This window comes from Grampus griseus (assembly GCF_964374135.1).
Source record: "Grampus griseus genome assembly, chromosome: 6".
NCBI classification, from domain to species: domain Eukaryota; kingdom Metazoa; phylum Chordata; class Mammalia; order Artiodactyla; family Delphinidae; genus Grampus; species Grampus griseus.
The window spans coordinates 108,775,476-108,793,905 of record NC_139000.1 but is presented as its reverse complement, the minus strand read 5'-3'; the positions used below and the strand labels follow the sequence as shown (position 1 = coordinate 108,793,905).

Sequence of the window (18,430 nt, the reverse complement as noted above, 5' to 3'; positions counted from 1 at the left end):
AACCCATGTCCCTGGCATTGGCAGGTGGATTCTCAACCACTGCACCACCAGGGAAGCCCCCGTCCACTCCTTGTAAAGAACAACTGCCTCTCAGGTTGGCTCATCACTTCTGTTTTGCCTGCGACATACAGAAAGGCAAACCAACCAGCCCAGCATGACCCTGCTCAGAACAAGGTTTTCTGCCAGGTTTTCACATGCTGGAAAACTTGTGCCCCTCGGAAAGAAACCCCAGCAAAATGAAGCCTAATTTTTATTTATTTTTGCATTCAGAGAGGAATGGCGATGTCGTCCATGTCCTAGACACATCTTAATTTGTGGTTTTTTTCTTATTTGACTCTCTTAATAGGAGGAAAGTATGCCAGGGCTGATTTATGGATCTCCAGTGGTGCCAGGCATCATTTCACATGTGCACAGCTGCTCCACAGTAGTTTAACTTGGCGGATAGTATTAAACCCTGGAATTGTGTCATCTATTCGTACACGCGTACAATAGCCTCCTTGTGCAGGTTCTTCAAGAATCCTTGCAGGCATGGTTGAGACTGGGCGTTTACGGAGTCTCACAGAGTGATTTATTCTGTTGGAAGCCTTTCAGCGTTTCAGAATGAAGGATGAGATAGCATTTTGTGCCATCGATTAAGTTCCCTGGGGAATTAGAGTTGGGCTAACGTGGAGACGCCTCAAGCCCACGGTGGGAACTCCCGTTTCAGTGGTCATCCAGGCGATGTGGGACATGTGACTGCTGACAGCAGGCTGGCTTTCATTCTGACATGTCGCAGGGAAGCAGCTAAAAGTGGGGGGCGGGGTGATCTAATGCAAGTCGCCGCGGGCGTAAATAACTTGAGAAGCTCTGTTGACAGCAGAAAGTCCGGCCTCCGCAGTAGTTAACAAGGCTATCTTCAAATTCAAAGGGCCCTGACATTTGTCACAGTTGTCCTTTGTAGTCAAGGGTGCTACTGCGGACACCGTGTTTATCCCTGCAGCCGAGTGTGGCTGAAAATACCCGTGTGTGACAGGTGATAAGGCCTTTCTGTGGAGGGGGACAGGGCGGACGTGAGAGCCTGGCTAGGGTTTGTGTGCGGGCCTCCCAGCACACAGCTTGGCATGTCACAGAGCATCTTGTCTCCATCTGCAGCGACCTGGCCGCTCTGGCCTCGGCCCCTCGGCTCCAGCGGCCCGCAAGTGTCTCCATTCTTGAGCGGCTTTTCCTGGGTCTTGCTTGCTGTCTCCCTTGCCCGCACAGGGCAGGTAGGCTGGTGCCAGACTCCTTCCTACACCCTGGCTCAGGGGAGAAGGCCTTTGAGGTGGGCTGGGTCCCTCGACACTTTTGTCGATGGGTGATTTTATTTTGCTACTTCAGCACTGTTTTCAACTGGAAAGACCTTTGAGGCTGAAAGGACTTTCCCCCCTTTCTCGGTGTCACCTGTCTTAGGACAGGGAAAGGCAGAGGCAGTGCTTTGGGCTCAGGTGTGCCTCTCCGTCGGTGGACTAGGTGGACACTTACACAGCTTGTTGCCTTAAAAAATGCTACCTCACCAGCCTATTCTCAAAATCCTTTTTTAAGGCTAGAAATTCCTAAAGGCTCATCTTGGAAGTCTAATAGTGGGTTCACAAGCCAGCGACAGGGCTCGGAAAGCCGTCCTGCTCGGGTGTCTTGCTGGGGGCAGCAGTTAAGTTCAGGCCCGGGTGGCGCTGGTGGCCTCAGCCCATGGCCAGCACTGCGTGACTGCTTATTACATTGCCTCTTTGGCAAATAAAAATCTTTTTACCTGTGGGTTCAAGATGGGGCTTAGGAAAGAGAATAAAAGGGCTTCTTGGTGATGCCTTAGCCTTAAAATCTCCTATGGGAGGAACTGCTAATTGTCTTGAACAGGGAAACCCCAAGAATCTTACGAGCTCCTTAACCACTGAGTGAATCGCCTTATCAGACCCTCTTCTAGAAGAGTCTGGTGCATAAGGAAGTTGTGATGAGGATGACTGAGAGATGAGAGTGTGGTGCCTGAGACCAACCCTGGGCACTGGACTTCCCCGGGAGGGAAAGATGACCTGAGCCTCCATGAGCAGCTAAGGGACACTGGTGTCCAAGGACGGACATCTTCTCGGGAGGGAGAGGGGGTCTGGAATTGGGAGGCAGGGGAACTGAGCACAGCCTTTGTCTGCTTCACAGTTCTGCCTCTGGTTTGAGGTCATCCAGTAGAGTTCCATCCCACACAAGTCTTGAAGTTGTTTCTCCAAGGAACATCTCTGAATCAGCTTTCATCTCTTCTTGACTCTCTAAGGACGCTGGGAGGGAGGCCCAGAGTCCCCAAGGCTTCGGCGCATGTAGCAATGGTCTCTGATCCTGTGGATATTGTTTTTTTGTTTATTTGTTTGTTTTTTTGAGAAACTAGGAGGAATGGTATTGAAAGTAACAAGCATCTAGTATGTTCTGTCATTCCCATTTTATAGATGAGGAAACTGAAGTTCAGTTATGGGACCAGGATTACGTGAAAGCGAATAGCAAAGCTGGGATCTAAACGTAGGCCACCTACCAGAGGTGAGCAGGTTGACAAGTTAGCCCAACTCAGAGAGCCCCCTGCATCTGACTTCTGTGCTCCATCTCAGAACTGTGGGCTTCTCTCTACAGTCCTGACTGAGAACTTCACCAGGAAGACAGCAGGTTCTCTTCATGGTGTTTGAGAAACCACTGACTAAAGAATGAACCTCGCCTGTATCCCTGATGATCTTTTAAAATAGTGAATAGTAACACTGCTATAATGGTGAATATTGAAATGCCACCATCTGCCCTTGGTCTTTCAGAAGGTACCAGGCAAATCTTGCTGTTCTGAGACCGATATCTAAATTCTTTTAATTAACTCATTTATTGACCAGGGGATTTTTTCAGAATCTAACGCCTGTGGCTGGTGATTTGTTATGTAAATCAATATTGAAACATCTCTGGTCAATAACGTTTGGGTAACAAAAGACGTATTAATAAGTCTCTGGTCAATATTAATAAACCTTATTTGGTTTGATGAGTTAAAGCAATATCCTTAGCCTCCACTGTGTATGTTGGAAAGAGGGCAGAAGGAAACAGTTTCTCTGAGATAACTCTCCAAAGAAGGTCCTAATAGGTTTGGGTTGATAGACATCCAAGAAGTTACAGATGATAGGGGTTGACACCCTTGCAAAATTAATATATGCCCAGTAGGCTAAGTCCATGGTTTCCTTCCTTTTCCATTGGATTTCTAAATGTCAGAAGTCCCCATCCTCATGGTCTGTGACGTGATGGGGCCCTTCTAGTTACAGCGCTCTTCCTCATGAATTGCTCTGTGAAACCTCAAAGACTGCTTCATTCCTTTTCTGTCAGGTGAGGACACAGAGACTGAACGCCCATGCATTCCTGACGGCAGCACAACTGGTACACCACGGAGCTGGGGCGAGAATCGAGACCATGAGTGCTTTTAGCATTGCCCCGCCGTGTTCCCTCTCCACATTCCACAGAAGGGTTTATTAAGGATCGCATTTTGCATAAGGCAGCCGATGGTAGCAATGGTCACCTGAAGCCAAGGTCCCAGGCTGTGGAGCTGGTAGGGCTGGGGCGTCTCTTGCCTTGGCTTGGGGTTGGCCCAAGGGATTAAAATCACTAGGGTACAAGAGGAAGGATGCCAAGGTTGGAAGCCAGGCCCAGCCTGAATTGGGCTGTGCTGGCGGCATGCGAAGTTACGAAGCATTTTCAAAGTACCTATGACATTTTATTTTAGGTAGTAAAATCTTTACGTTCAAGCTGTTAGAAAATATTTGAAACAAGCCATTCCTAAATATGTTTATGTAAGTATTCCTAAGACACACTACACACATGTGTGAGTCAGACTAAGTTCTTCATAAAATAGAATTGAATTCAGTTGTTTAAAATGGGTTTGCTGTTGGGTTGCATGGAGACATGTACGTGGTTTGATCGTAGCCCTCACTTTTCAATGTTTTGAGTGTCAAAAGGACATAGGATGGCACCTTTCTTAGGAAGTGTGATTTATAATATACTCCACACTCAGTGAAAATTGAGTTTGTGTAGTAGTTAGGATTAGGTTGCTAGAAGATCCAAAATAACAGTGGCTTAAAGAAAATAGAAGTTTCTTTTTCTCTCATGAACGAAGTCAGGAGTCAGTTCACAGATGGTTTGGTGGCTTCATGGTATCAGGGGCTCATGCTCCTCCTGTCTTGTTACTCACTATGCATGAATTCTATTTCCAAATTCACCTCATGGGCCAACATGGCTGCTGGAGTGCCAGCAATTATATTTGCAATGCAGGCAGTAGGAAGAAAAAAGGAGTGAAAATGAGGGCACACTCTCTTCCACTTCCACTATGTCTCCTCGGCTAGAACTCTGTGATACGCCAGATCTGGCTATAAAGCAGACCGAGAAATGTATGATTTTAGCTAGCCATGATGTTCTCAGCTAAAACAATAATTAGGATTATTTTTACAAGGAAAAAAAAGGAAGAATGAATATTGAGTGGCAATTAGGAATCTCTGCCACAGCTTGGTTATGGAACCTATTCCCTTCATCTTATTCCCTAGGCTCCCCACACTTGCTCCTTGCCCATCCCCTCTTGCACATGTGCAATTAAAAAACGACCCTATTGCTTGAGAGACCCAGAGCCATGCAGAACAGAAAAGATCATTATGGGTGGAAACTGAGTCAAACTAGGGAGCTTCTTGCTATGATTATTTGCCTTTATTATCAATATCATTTATTTCATCATCAAAAAACCTTACTGTGCACTAGAATGTGTAGGGGAAAACATCAGAGGTGTTAGGAAATATAATACAGGATTCCTGTCTCTACCCTTGACTTTCTTATTTGGGGGAGATGAGACTCCCAGAGTAAGGTCCTGTCAAGAGCTGTGAAAGGGCTGAGATTTTCCCCCACTTGTAAGTGAGGAGCTAGCCCACCAGTGTCCTGGGTGCTGGCAGGAGACACAGGACCCTGGGTCAGAGATAAAGGACTTAAATTATATCAGTAGTCTGGGTGCCAGTCTTTTCTTGTGCTAGTTCCCCAGTTCCTGCAGGGTGACTCAGGTGGCCACATGGTGACTGCATGGCAGCGGGTGGCATTACAGGAGAGGAACCTGGAGCCCAAGGCAGGCAAGGCTTGTACGATGGGAAGCACGGCTGCCACCCCTTCTCCAGAGGGAACCTCCATCTCCGAGGTTCCAGGCTGTCCACCGTGTAAGCATGCTTGTAAAGACGGTCCATCCAGAACAGAGGTGTCAGCGTCTCCGCCTGCAAGATGTCAGACACAGGAGAGGCCCTTGGAGAACTGTCTCCCGCCCGACATGACACAGCGCACGCCAAGCGCGGCACCAGGACAGAAGCACCCTGGTCCCCTGTGAGTGAGCAGAGCGCGCTGGGGGCTGCACAATCAGGGGCCTGGAAGGGAGGGCGAGGCTGGACCAAGAGCGGGGAGAGGGCTCCACCCCCTGTGCAGGTGCGCAGACATGGTACGAGGCGTTCGTAGACCTACCAAAGAGCAGTTTGGTGGAAGGGAGAGTGTTATAGGAAAGCCGTGGGGTCTGGACGTCCCGGGAGGGCCTGGGATGCCTGAGGAACTTCCCGCAGCGAGGAGGAGGGTCGGTAATGGTGCCGCCAGCGACACGGCTGGGGATGGCCGGAGCGGAGGAGACGGGAGGCAAGGCAGGGACGGGTCTGGGCATCAAGTGCTGGGTACGTGAGCGCTTCCCACATGGCAGGGCAGCGCACCCGTATTTATTGTTTCGCTTCCTTTACTATGCAGCAGGCAGGAAAGCTTGCAGGGAACTTCATGTCTGTAAGGATGAAGGGGTAGCACCATTGATAGACCCGTTACCTCAAGTGGCATTTCCTAAATTTCTCACGAGGGCATCACCCAGGTGTTCAGTGCTGGATCCTCTCATGTATTTTAGGATCAGGCCCTTCCCTGCAGGTATCAGTGTCAGGTTCTAAAGGACCCCAGGGGCCCTTACTGCCCAGGATAAGGGAGGGCTTTGGTGTGGGGCGGATAGATAGAAATACCCGTGTCGTACCTGGGTGACCAGTCATGATAGCAGCTCTGAAAGTGAGAAAACTATTGTAAAGGACACATCCGCAGGGAAACCCGGATACTAACAGGCAAATGGCTTCAACAGAGGAGCCCCTGACAAAGAAGATGCTGGACATCCCTGTCCTTAACCCTCAGACTGGAGACGGAAATTCTACGTGTCCTCGAGTGGCTTCCTACTCTTCTCACAGAACAGTCCTGGCTCCTTGACCTGGTGTGAGAAGCAGCAGCACGCCCCTGGCCCCCGCACCTCCACAGTGAGTGAAGTGCCCCCGACTCGGCTTCCGCCATCCATCATGGAAGGCTTTGGCAGACCGCTGTGGAAACCAACTCCTAAATATTTTAAGCAGAGACCATGGCTGACAGGAGTCAAACTTTCTGTATTAATGGAGGATTAAAACCTCAGCTGTTTCCAGTAATTTATTATGCACCCGCTTATAAACACATTGCACTGGTCATGGAATGTATACGTGTAGCAGGCCCTCCAGAGATGGATGAAGAACACTTCAAGGGCATCAAGGGCACCCAGGTTCCAGCATGGAAGCACAATCACAGTTGGCAACCTTTGCATGGGAAGTCCCCTGACCGTTGGTGACCTGTGTCCTGTGGCCACTGTCTGGGAACCACTGCACGTGGCAAAGGAGCAAGGCCTTACTCAGACCCATCATTACACTGTCCCCAGAAGTGACCCATGTCAGCCTTCAAGGGCTCATGTTGCGAAAGGCAATCATCTGTCTCGTGAGAAAAGCCATCGAAGTGCCAAATTATTGATGGACAAATCACCACACCCAGTGTGCTGTGTCTGACTGTGGGCACCACACCTCAGGGGCAACATTAGCCCCAAACGTGACACATGCAGGGCAGAAGCGTTCAGACCAGAAGGGGACACAAACCATGAGATGCTGGGACAAAGGAACAGGATTCACATGGATAGAAGGGGTGGGGGGGCACGCTTGCTGTCCGAATGCTCTGGAGGTTGTGGAGAGGAAGGTTTTCCCAGGGTGGGGGCGGAAACCAATGGTAAAGGCTGGTTGCTGTGAAAACAGATTTATGCTAAAAAACCCAGGGGTGTGGGGGGAGTACTTCCTAACACAGTTTGTGAGAACGGGCCAAGCTCTCTGTCACTGGAGATGCTCAGTCCTTGGCTGCATGGCCATGCTGGAAGAAACACTGCAGAAAAACTCCAGCGTCGGATCACTGAAGGAAGGGACTAAGTTTCCCCCGCAGGACCTTGTGATGCCATGCATGGGGGACTTGAATCTGAAGTTGGGGTGTGTGTGGTCTTGTAATAGGGAAGAATAAATCTGACTCCATATTGGATCTATTTCTTTAGCTCCAACCTTTGTGCCCTGTTGCCTCTGCTTAAGTCATGCTGGCTCTGCACCTTTTGTAAAAGAATGTTGCCTATGGCTTGAAATATACAGGATAGCCTGACCTTGACCTGACCTGAACACAGAATAACAGAAACCTGGCCTACAGGGACAGCTACAAGAACAAAGGATCTGACACCAAGAAGTTTGCAACAATTCACACACCCCCTCACCTTGCCTTTAAAAAGGGCTTTGCTGAAAGCTTTTCGGAGTTTGGCCTTTTTAAGGCATGAGCCACCTGTCTCCTTGCCTGGCCCCACAATTAACCTCTCTGCTTCAAACTCTAATGTTTCAGTATTGTTCGGTCTCACTGTGTTATTAGGCACAGACTTGCGTTCAGTAACAATTATGGTGAGCCAGCCAGGAATCTGTGCCTGTGGCTGGTGGACCCCGGCCAGGGACAGCCCCTTCCCAAGTTCCCAGCAGCTGCTGGAGCTCATTTTGCATCCAGGAACTGTGAGGGACTCTCCCTGAGAGGCGTCAGCTGCCCCAGTGCACAAGGTCATTTGGAGCAGAGAAACGTCCAGAGCTGTGGTCCACATTTGGTGTCACTTGGGGGTAAGTCGCTCCATCTTGCACAGGCTGGGAATTCTCTCCACTCCATTTGGGTTACTTCCCTTGTAGGAAGTGAGACACTCTGGGTCTGTTCTCTTTTGAGAGCTAAACCAGTCTGTTTGGAGACCTCCATCTGGGAGTAGAAATGGAATTTTAGACTACACCTCCACTGATTTCTGTGTGACCGTAGTTTGTGTTTTTTTGTGTGTGTATTGTTTTGGGGTGAGCCACTCCAGCTTGTGCCTTTGTTAGTGGGACCATTCGTTTGTTGTTTGTATGTGTGTGTATCAGTATGCACTGGTCAGTTGAGACGTCTTCGGTAACAGGGCTTGCGTGTGACGGCACCAGGGTGTCCTTCCCTATTGTGTTGGGTTTTGCCTGTGGTCGAGCATTGGTTGGGATTTTCCTTTTGCAATGAATGGGTATCTCCCTTTTTGGCACTGGGGAACTGTGATCCTGAAAGACCATTTTGCATTGCATTTGTTTGCTTTATTAATATTAGATAACACCAGCCATGAATAATTAAGTATGGATAATCAGAGCTCTGTTCCATCTTGTAGTCCCCCTAGCATGTATTTTGCAAAACTGGGAGATCTTCAGTATGCTCCTAGAAAGGGAGAGAAAGAAGATTTTTTTTAAACATTTCACCACCACTACATTCTTTAGACTCTGGACTAAATTACTTAAGATGAAACTCTCTTAAAATTCCAAAACTGGTTCTTTTTGCATATGCAGTTAAGAGAAAGCTGGCTTGATAAAATACCTTTTTTTCAGAATTCTGACCCCAAGAGAACGAAAATATTCTGAGGAGCAAGCTTGAAGGTAACTAAGTAAGTTCAACCTATTCCAACTGTTATTTTTGGTTTGCATTTGCCAGGTGAATTGCCATGACACGTGTGGTAATGATTCCTTATCTTTACATTTGCATGTTGTTTGCTGTTAAAAAGTAGGATCCTTGTTTGAAAAAGTTGAGGAAATTGTTGGACTTCACCCTTTTGTTTTTGTTCTGCAGGAATTAGATTTTGTTCTGTGTGTATGTTTACATTTGTCTTGCATATAAGTTTGCTGGCTATGAGATCTATCTGGATGTATGTGTTTCATTATGATTAGGTGTCTTTGTCTTTGGATAGTATTGCTGAGGTTAACTTGTAAATGAGCTCTATTTAATAGACTTAAAAGTAAATGCTTACAAATTAAATACTTACTACTATTTAGAAAACAGGCCAAAATGAACTTCAGGTCCTCATGATCTGGGAAATATTCAGTATGGAATTGACATCTGGTATTGAAGCTAGCTTAAGCTTGTTGGTTTGACTAATACAGACATGTCTTTTAGAAAATTCAAACTATTTAGGATAAACCTTATAACCAGCAATAGAAATTTCTAGTAAGAGTTTCCGAAAAGTAAGTATAAACTGTGAGAGATGCCTTTAACATTACTTACTTAGGATGCTTTTAAATGCTTGTAATAGAAAACACAACTAAAAGTATCTTAAACAATTACGACTAATTCCTAATGGTTCCAGCATAGATTCAGTCAGTGAATCAGTGACATCAAGGATCCAGGTTCTTGCCATATTTTCCTCTGCCATTTTTACATGTCAGTTTTGTCCTTGGATTTGTTCCCTCATGATCCTAAGACAGCTTCCACGGCACCAGTCCTCATCCAACAATGACCAGATTCAGGAAAGTATGAACCTTTTGTCCCTTTCAAGAGCAAAGGAAACCCAAAAGTTCCCTTATTTGCCTTCACAGTTCTTAAGCAAGGTTGCACCTGTATTAAATCAAATATTGCCAAGAAGAAAAGGAATTACACCAGGATTGCTTTAACCTAATCCTCATTCACCCACTGGGGCTAAGGAGGGACCAATGAAAATCATGGGCCTAATAACTGAACAGTATTGGGGTTCTCTTGGCAAGGAAGTATGAAGGCAATTGTTGGTGTGGTCAATACAGACATGTCTTTTATTGTGCCTGGGTTTACTGAGGGTGAATGGGTTTATGTTGTTTCTGTTGCAGTTTGTCAACAGAAAAAAAAATTAGCTTGGTATGATGAAATTCTTATAAGTAAATTAGATGCAAATAGGATGAGAGCTTTTGGGTGACCTCTTTAGAAATGGCTATGATTTGGGAATGTCTGCTTAAGGGTGGTCCCTCCAGATATTTGGTAACTTAAATTTTAGAGTTGTGTTAGTTTGGGTTGGATGACGGGGGATACTGAATAGCTAGGTCATTCCCAGGCAGGGTACTGTAACATTAAGTACTGAATATAGAAGCTAAAGGTGTCTGGGACTATGTTTGGTACCACACTATTTTCTATAAAAAGCAGATGTTTTAAAAAATTATTATTGGGCTTCCCTGGTGGCCAGTGGTTGAGAGTCCGCCTGCCGATGCAGGGGACACGGGTTCGTGCCCTGGTCCGGGGAGATCCCACATGCCGCGGAGTGGCTGGGCCCGTGAGCCATGGCCTCTGAGCCTGCGCGTCTGGAGCCTGTGCTCCGCAACGGGAGAGGCCACAACAGTGAGAGGCCCGCGTACCGCAAAAAAAAAAAAAAATTATTGTTGTTTGCCAACCTACAGAATGCTAAAGGACAGTTAATAATTGATCGCTTCTTGGATTTCACTAGAAATTAAGGGTTTTTTAGAGCTTTGGATTCAAATTTAAATATGTAATTAAAGCTACTAAAATAATAAAGGAAACATTTCAGTATACAGCAGGAAAGTAGGATATATGTTTTTTTTAAAGGGAGTTTTACACATGGTTGGGCTGAGATTAGGTTAAACTTAAGTAAATGGATTTTGTTATTAAAAATAGGCTGGTGCAAGACTCGATTTGGTCCCTCTCTACTAAGGGAACAGGTTTACTTAGAATGCTTTTTTTTTAAATTTTTATTTATTTTTGGCCGTGTTGGGTCTTCATTGCTGCGCGTGGGCTTTTCTCTAGTTGCGGTGAGCAGGGGCTACTCTTCATTTGGTGCTGTGGCTTCTCTTATCGCGGAGCCTGGGCTCTAGAGCACAGGCTCAGTAGTTGTGGCGCACGGGCCCAGTTACTCCATGGCATGTGGGATCCTCCCGGACCAGGGCTCGAACCCGTGTCCCCTGCATTGGCAGGCGGGTTCCCAACCACTGTGCCACCAGGGAAGTCCCTAGAATGCTGCTTTTGATAACAGATTATGTGAACTTCCTTGCCTGTAAGTGATCTATATTTGTTTCTGAGATCTCTTCTCACTTTGGTTAAGAAACAAGTGTTGTCTTACAGTGACCTGTGATCTTATTTGACCAAGTGTTTTGAAACTTTTTGACGAACTTCCCAAATACCAAATTTTAATTAAAATTCTTTTGCCCTCCAGCTAACTTCGGGATGCTTTAGCGGGCCCTTGATGCATCTTAGAGAGCAGTATTTAACTCGTATTATTTGGTATGTTGAATTACATGGGAAGCATCGTCAAGTGGGTGATAAGCCTCCTCAGATTATACAGTACAGATAAATGTTATTATAATATATTCTAGAAATTATGTAAAGTTTCTGAAATGTAGATATGTCCTGGTATAATGCTATCAGTCACAATTCTGGTTATCTTAAAATGTTGTATATCGCAGCAACTTGACTAAGCTTTTTTGTTAACACACTGTAATCAGATCTTTAACTTTGCCTTTTAAGTCTTTGATAGACAGTTAAGCTGATGCTTTGCAAACTTGCTTCATCTTCAAGAAGATTCATAGGAAGGACTAATAAATTTTAGATAATACTTTTTTTTCTTTTTTTTTTTTTTGCTGCACGACATGGCAAAATTAAGTCGCAATCTTAATTCCCCGACCGGGGATTGAACCCATGCCCCCTGCAGTGGAAGTGCAGAGTCTTAACCACTGGATCGCCAGGGAAGTCCCTCAGATTATACTGCTGAACTGGGTAAGAAAGACATTTAAAACCCTAATGGAAATCCTGATGGCTTCATAAAACGTTAACAAAAGGATTGGTTACTAAGTGAACTGGTAAATACGGTTATAATGTTTATGGGTTTTGTCTGGAATATTACTGATTCTGATTTGTGTTTTCCAGATATAGGGAAGCACTTCCCCTCAAGTTACTCATGACTTACAGAAATTTGGTAAATTATACCTTACTGAGTAAAACTGAAATATTTTTCTTTTCTCTCTGGCTGGTCCCTCCAGAAACTGGAGACCCATGGGTTCTGAGCAGCCTTATCAGGTGAATGGGCAAGACTGTCTCCTGGCATGTACAGGAATCTTGGTATTTTGGGACCAAGAATGCCACCGAGGCAGAATCTGATGGCAGGCCTTTGGCATGGATTTCCTGGCCTTGAGAGGCCTTTGGGAATTCAGTCTAAGACTCCTGAGGAGTTCCACCACAGCCAGTTTGGGAAAGCCTATGTAGTCAGTTGACCAGACTTAATTTACGTGTTTGTGGAGAACACTGCCTGCTTATAAGTCTACTGCTAAAAGCACATGTACAATGCTTGTGTGGCAATTGGGTATGTGATAAAATGTATGGCCTATAAAGTGTATACCATTAACATACCTCTGAGCCTGTTCACAATATTTGATCAGTTTTCCCCCATCATGAGTATCTAGGCAAATATAAAGGAGGTCTAGCACCAAAGGACATGATCTAGACCTGGGGCAAGAAGCTAAATCACCCTGGCATCAAGGGACATGTTTTGGTCTGTTGAAGAATTTGCAGTTAACAAGGGAGATGATGGGAAATCTGTACATATTTTGAGGTCTGGGGAAGTCATTCTAGCTGATACATGATTTAACTTAAACTTTATTGACCAGAGCAGCCTGTTGTTTTGTGGCCTTTCGGACATGCATTGTACATCTGCCTTGGCCATTGAGGAGTGGAGTACATTTGAAAGTTGAAACTGGAGTAGATGTGGTTCAGACATTCAAGGTAAAACTAGTGGCCATTGTGCATGTGATTTCAGGCACATTCCTATATTGCTGAAAACTTGAATTTTCTGAGCTCTGTCATACTTGGGATGCCACCAGCCATTCTCAAAGTAGTGTCTGCTGGCAGATGGCAGCTGCAACTATATGACCTCAAGATCTCTTGTAACTATTACATTTTTAGACAATAAAATTGTTTTAGTCAGATGTCAGCAGAAAAAGGAGACATGCAGTGGTCAAATTGCCCCTGTTATATATGTTAACTCCACATCAGAAGTTAAAACCTACTTAGATAAAAGTACACAACTGGCTACCTAGCTACAAGTTTCCCCCAAAGTGCCAGGTCCAGACTGGTTTTCAGGCTTATTCTCCTGAATTCCTCAGGGAATGAGATTTTTATTATACAAGACTCAGATCCAGGACTTTGAACTCAAGAATATTTCCAGCTCTGTGTCCATTCCCCAAATCAAGGTAGGACTATGTCCCATTTCAGGAGGAAGTAGCCAGAGTGGTAATCAATCACCCCATTCCCTGAAAGAATTGGGGAAAGATGAAACAGGATTGGAGTTGGAAACCAAATCACTGTGAAATGGAGTTCCTCTGCTGAGTTTATGATTAACTTCTCTATCCAAAACACCGTTCCCCTCTTGTTGTCCAACACCTTCTCCTCAAGATTGAGGAGTATCAAAGAAAAGGGAAGAATTGTAATATGGAGGAACAAATCCGACTCCATATTAGATCTGCTCCTTTTACTTTAACCTCATTTAACCTTTGTGTTCTATTGCCTGTGCTTAGTCATGCTGGCTCTGCATCTTTTGTAAAAGAATGCTGCCTATAGCCTGAAATATACAGGATAACCTAACCTTGACCTGACCAGAGAATAACAGGAACATCAGGACCTTACTGACCTGGCCTAGGTAGACAGCTACATACAACACAAAGAAGTGTGCAACAACTAACCACGCCCCATCTTGCTTTTAAAGGGCTTTGCTAAAAGCCTTTCAGGAGTTGCAGCTTTTTAAGGCATAAGCCACCCATCTCCTTGCCTGGCCCTGCAATAAACATTTCTCTGCTCCAAGCTCCAAACTCCGATGTTTCAGTATTGTTTGGCCTCACTGTGCATCGAGCACACAATGTGTGTGTGCTGTATGTTGTTATGTGTAGAATGTGTGTGTGGTATGCATGATGTGGTGTTTGTGTGGTGTATGTGTGTGTAGTATGTGAGGGGTGTGTGTGATAAGTGTGCGTGGTATATGTATGTGTGTGGTCTGTGTGTATGGGGGGGTATTTCCAGTGTGTGGTCTGTGTGTTTGTGTGCTGTCTGTGGTGTGTTGTATGTGTGTGGTGTGTGTTGCATGTAATCTGTGTGTGGTCTGTGTCTGTGGGGTGCATGTAGTGTGTGTGTGGTATATGTGTCTGTAATTTATGTGGTGTCCGTGGTGTGGGGTGTATGTCTGTGGTTAGTGTAGTGTGTGTCATGTGTTTGGTGTATGTGTGTGTATGGTATGTGTATGTGGTGTTTCTATCTTCTGTGCTGTGTTTACAGGTGTGTTTGGTGTGTGGTATATCTGTGGAGTGCGTAGTGTATGTGTGCGGTCTGTGTGTATAAGAAGTATGTGTGGTCTGTGTGTCTGTGTGGTGTGCATGTGTGTGTGTGGTATGTGTATCTTTGGTTTGTGTGGTGTCTGTGGTGTGTGTCGTGTTTGGTGTATGTGTGATATATGTATGTGTGGTGTTTGTGATGTGGTTTGTGCGTCTGATCTGTGTTGGGAACGTGTCTGTGGTGTGGGGGGTGTGGTGTCCATGATGTATGTGTTGTGTGTGTGGTATGTGTGTGGTGTATGTTTGTGTCTGATATATGTGTATGTGCAGGTGTGGCATATGTGGTGTATGTGTGTAGTGTATCTGGTGTGTGTGGTCTGTATGTGGGTTTTGTGGTGTCTGTGGTATATGTGTTGTGTGTGTGTGAGGTCTGTATGTGCTATATGTGTGTGGTGTGCATGGTGTGTGTGTGGTGTATGTTTATGTGTATGTGTGGTGTGCTGTGTGTGTGGTGTGTGGGTGAGGCATGTGGTATATGTGTGGTGTATGTGTGTCTGAATGTGTTGTGGTATTTGTGTGGGTGGTGTACGTCTTTGCTTGTGGTGTGTATTTGTGTGTGTGATGTATGTGTGGTGTGTTTGTGGCATGTGTGGTGTTTGTGTGTGGTCTCTGTGTGGTATGTTGTGTTTGTGTATGGTGTGTCTGTGGTTTGTGTTGTATGTGTAGTGCGTGTGTGTGGTCTGTGTGGTGTGTGTTTTGTGTGTGTGTGTGCTTTGCATGGTGTGTGTGGTGTGGTGTTTTTGGTGTGTGTTTTGTGTGTGTGATGTCTGTGCGTGGTTTGTGCCGTGTGTAGTGTACATGGTGCGTGTGTGTGGTGGTAGTGGTGCTTGTACACAGACAGTACCCGTAATGTCCTGACATTGTCCTCTGTATGGGATGAGTGTTCCGTCTTCCCAGGTGTGACAGGGGTGTCCTTTTCTTTTCCTCACACCTTCCTTTACACACACAGGAAAACCAATGACGGGGAGACTTGGCAGTAGCTTAGAGCCAGGCCCACTTCCGATTAGCTCAAAGAACATTTACGGATGAAATGGCCAATCTGAAGTAAAAAACAAAAAGAGGTTGTGGGGAGGGAGACAGGTTAAAAAGAGGAAGCCGGAGGAGGAGGAGGAGAAAACCGTGTGAACTTCAGCACACTATACTTGTGGTCACACAGAACAAATTCCTTTTTACTCGGTACATAAACTTGTCCTAAGCAATGTGCTCGAAGGGAAAATTCCCAAGCTGCAGTGCTAGGTTCAGAGTCATCTATCAAGTTAATCATGATCTATTTTCTTGCCCTGAATAGCGTCAGCTGGAATGTGTTACATTCCATCCCAGGAAGGGAATCCAAGGGAACAATTCCCAGCAAGCAACTGTTCAGTCTGCAGAGTGAAAACCTCCAAGTCCTTTCATTACTGTTCACAATATTTTTCCATCATCTTCCAATTGGGGAGATATAGTCAAATGAGAAAATAAGGATTGCAACATACATTATACAGTTTTGGAACCAACACGGTGTTGGTGTCAGGAGAGACCAAGATTCCAATCAGAAGGCAAGGAGAGGTTTGGTACAAGATATTCACTTATGGAGGGTGGAAAAAATAAGGTGGGCCTGGTACATACAAGTTTGGCACAAGTTTGGCACAAGTTCGGCACAAACTTATAAGAGTACAAATGCTTAACTCAGTTCCTTTCACAAGTACCTGAAATAAGTGGTTGGCCTAATGATATTTTAGCATTCAGCTATGTAATATTTGACAGAACAATGGAATATGCAAAACTATAAAAACGTAGTAAATTGTACACTGTGAATTGTAAAAATGAATATCAATTTGAGGGATACAACAGATTTAAAATGTAAATTTTTATAATTCTGAAGTATTATATTCATTTACTTCATTTGAGATAAAAAATGCCAATATTCTATTTGCTCACAGACCTGATGTAGCCACCTTAACCATGAATGTCCACAGGAAAAAAAATGAATTGGGCTATAAACTAGTTTCTCTAGTTTATGAATTATTGTCAGCCATGAGTTCTCTCCCTCTTCCAAATTTGGGCCTGATATTAATAGTACAAAGGACATATGTATATATACATGAAAAGGAGGAAGCTGGGAATTTTCTGGATCACATGGGCTAACAAAAAATTTCTCATGGAATACACAATGAATTGAAGCAATATTTTAAAAGAAAATTTACTTAATTATAATTTATCAAGTTAATTTCTTCTATTCTTCCTAATTTGGATGTGAGTAAATAGTCTACCGACAAAAGATATTTTCCTGTTGGACTAAAGAATCACATTATCCAGTTTTTGGCATTGGTCTACAGTCTAGACATTGTTATATCAATATTATACAAAAAAATCACTAGAATTTAACCTAATTGACTACTCAAGGCACTAGATTAAAAGTCAGTGAACCCACCCAGGAGACAAGCAAGCACAGGTGCACAGCAGTTGATCCCTGGCATGCCAGCTGTTGCCTTTTGGGTTCATGTGAATGTGGGGAGGGTGGAAAAAAGTGAATTTGTTGACAAAATTTGCTAGTCACCCAAGGCCAGATTTTTTGCCTTGTTTTGGGAGAACCCTGCCAACATTTAGTGAAAGATGATAACTTGGACATTTGCCTATAATTCCTGTAACCCCTCCCAGCTGGAGCTAAGTATTAGCATGAAAACACTCACGTTAAAATGGTCCTCCAAGGTTCAGCACCTCTAGGCTGCCTTAATCTGCTCCCCGTTCCATTTCACCTCAATTCTAAAAGTTCCATGTGTTCTTCTATCCCAGCGATGCTGAGTTGCATCAAGTTGGCCGAGCCAGCAAGCTTTGGAAGTTGGTGGAGGAGAACATTTTGAAATCATCTAAAAAGAACATGCTTTTTAATTACAAGAGGGTGGGGAGTGAGGAGACTTCTCCCCAGATAATTGGACCCAAATGGAAATAAGGCTTTGCAAAAATGGAGTTATTGAAAAATATCAGTAACAGTGATGTCTAGATGGTAACTCAAACAGTGGCTCCCTAACAAAATCCACCGATTTATCCATTCCCTGATGAAGACCTTTACTCAGTGTTTCCTCTGAGAAACACTGCCAAGCACGTGGGTGGGTGTTAGACAACACTCATGTGTAAGGGAGATGGCCCTGCTCGGAGAGCCATTCTCAGAGCTCCAAACGGACAAGGACAGCTGCCTGATGCCCTTAGTCTCTCTACCACTGACATTTCCTCACATAAGCCAAAAGGAGGAGTCTGTGACTCAAAAGGTCCTTAGAAGTATTTCATGGCTCCACCCTTTTCAACTGACAGGCATCAGAGAAAGATCCTGACAAGGGATAGCTGAGCACACTAATGACACAAAGCATGGCTTAAGTGAACTCATCCTTGTTTTGAAACCCACTGATAAACACAAACTTTTTGCAGATAAAACAACAGAGGCAGAGAACAGAAGGTGGTTGCCAGGGGTCAGTGGGGGAGGAGGGAGCTGACTACCAAGGGCAGCAGAGGGAGCTTTCTGTGGGAGGGAGTGGCTGGTTCTGTGTCCTGATTGTGGTACATCTACGACTCTGTACATTTCTCAAAGTTTACAGAAATGTACATACACAAAAGTGAATTGTACTGTATGCCCATTCACAGTAAACTTAAAGAAAAGGGGACCCTCATGCACTGTTGGTGGGAATGTAATTTGGTGCAGCCACTATGGAAAATAGTACGGAGGTTCCTTAAAAAACTCCAAATAGAGCTACCATACGATCCAGCAATCCCACTCCTGGGCATGTATCAGAAGAAAATGTATATTTGAAAAGATACATGCACCCCAATGTTCACAGCAGCACTATTTACACAAGCCAAGACATGGAAGCAACCTAATGTCCATCAACAGAGAAATGGATAAAGATGTGGTATATATACACAATGGAATATTACTCAGCCATAAAAAGGAATGAAATAATGCCATTTGCAGC

The 18,430-nt window shown here is 44.8% G+C and overlaps 1 protein-coding gene and 1 long non-coding RNA gene across 8 annotated transcripts in view; one reads left to right on the top strand and one right to left on the bottom strand.

The window, feature by feature from the left end:
- LOC309824624 overlaps positions 1-13,930 on the top strand; it is a 71,438-nt gene extending 57,508 nt beyond the window's left edge. The window contains exon 3 of the long non-coding RNA XR_014296952.1: positions 8,751-13,930. This is a non-coding gene — a long non-coding RNA (uncharacterized lncRNA). The remainder of the gene's footprint in view (positions 1-8,750) is intronic.
- LOC309824623 (uncharacterized protein) overlaps positions 8,010-18,430 on the bottom strand; it is a 53,310-nt gene continuing 42,889 nt past the window's right edge. For 2 of the 7 annotated variants that reach the window (XR_014296951.1, XM_082657615.1), the window contains exons 6-8: positions 17,156-17,332; positions 15,331-15,525; positions 8,010-8,583 (exon numbers count right to left, since the gene is read on the bottom strand). Coding sequence is in view for 6 of the 7 variants with exons in the window: in XM_082657615.1 (XP_082513741.1) it covers positions 17,274-17,332 (59 nt within the window). In the remaining variant the exon portion in view is untranslated. The remainder of the gene's footprint in view (positions 8,584-15,330; positions 15,526-17,155; positions 17,333-18,430) is intronic. The other 5 variants (XM_082657613.1, XM_082657616.1, XM_082657614.1 and 2 more) reach the window with 5 other exon arrangements.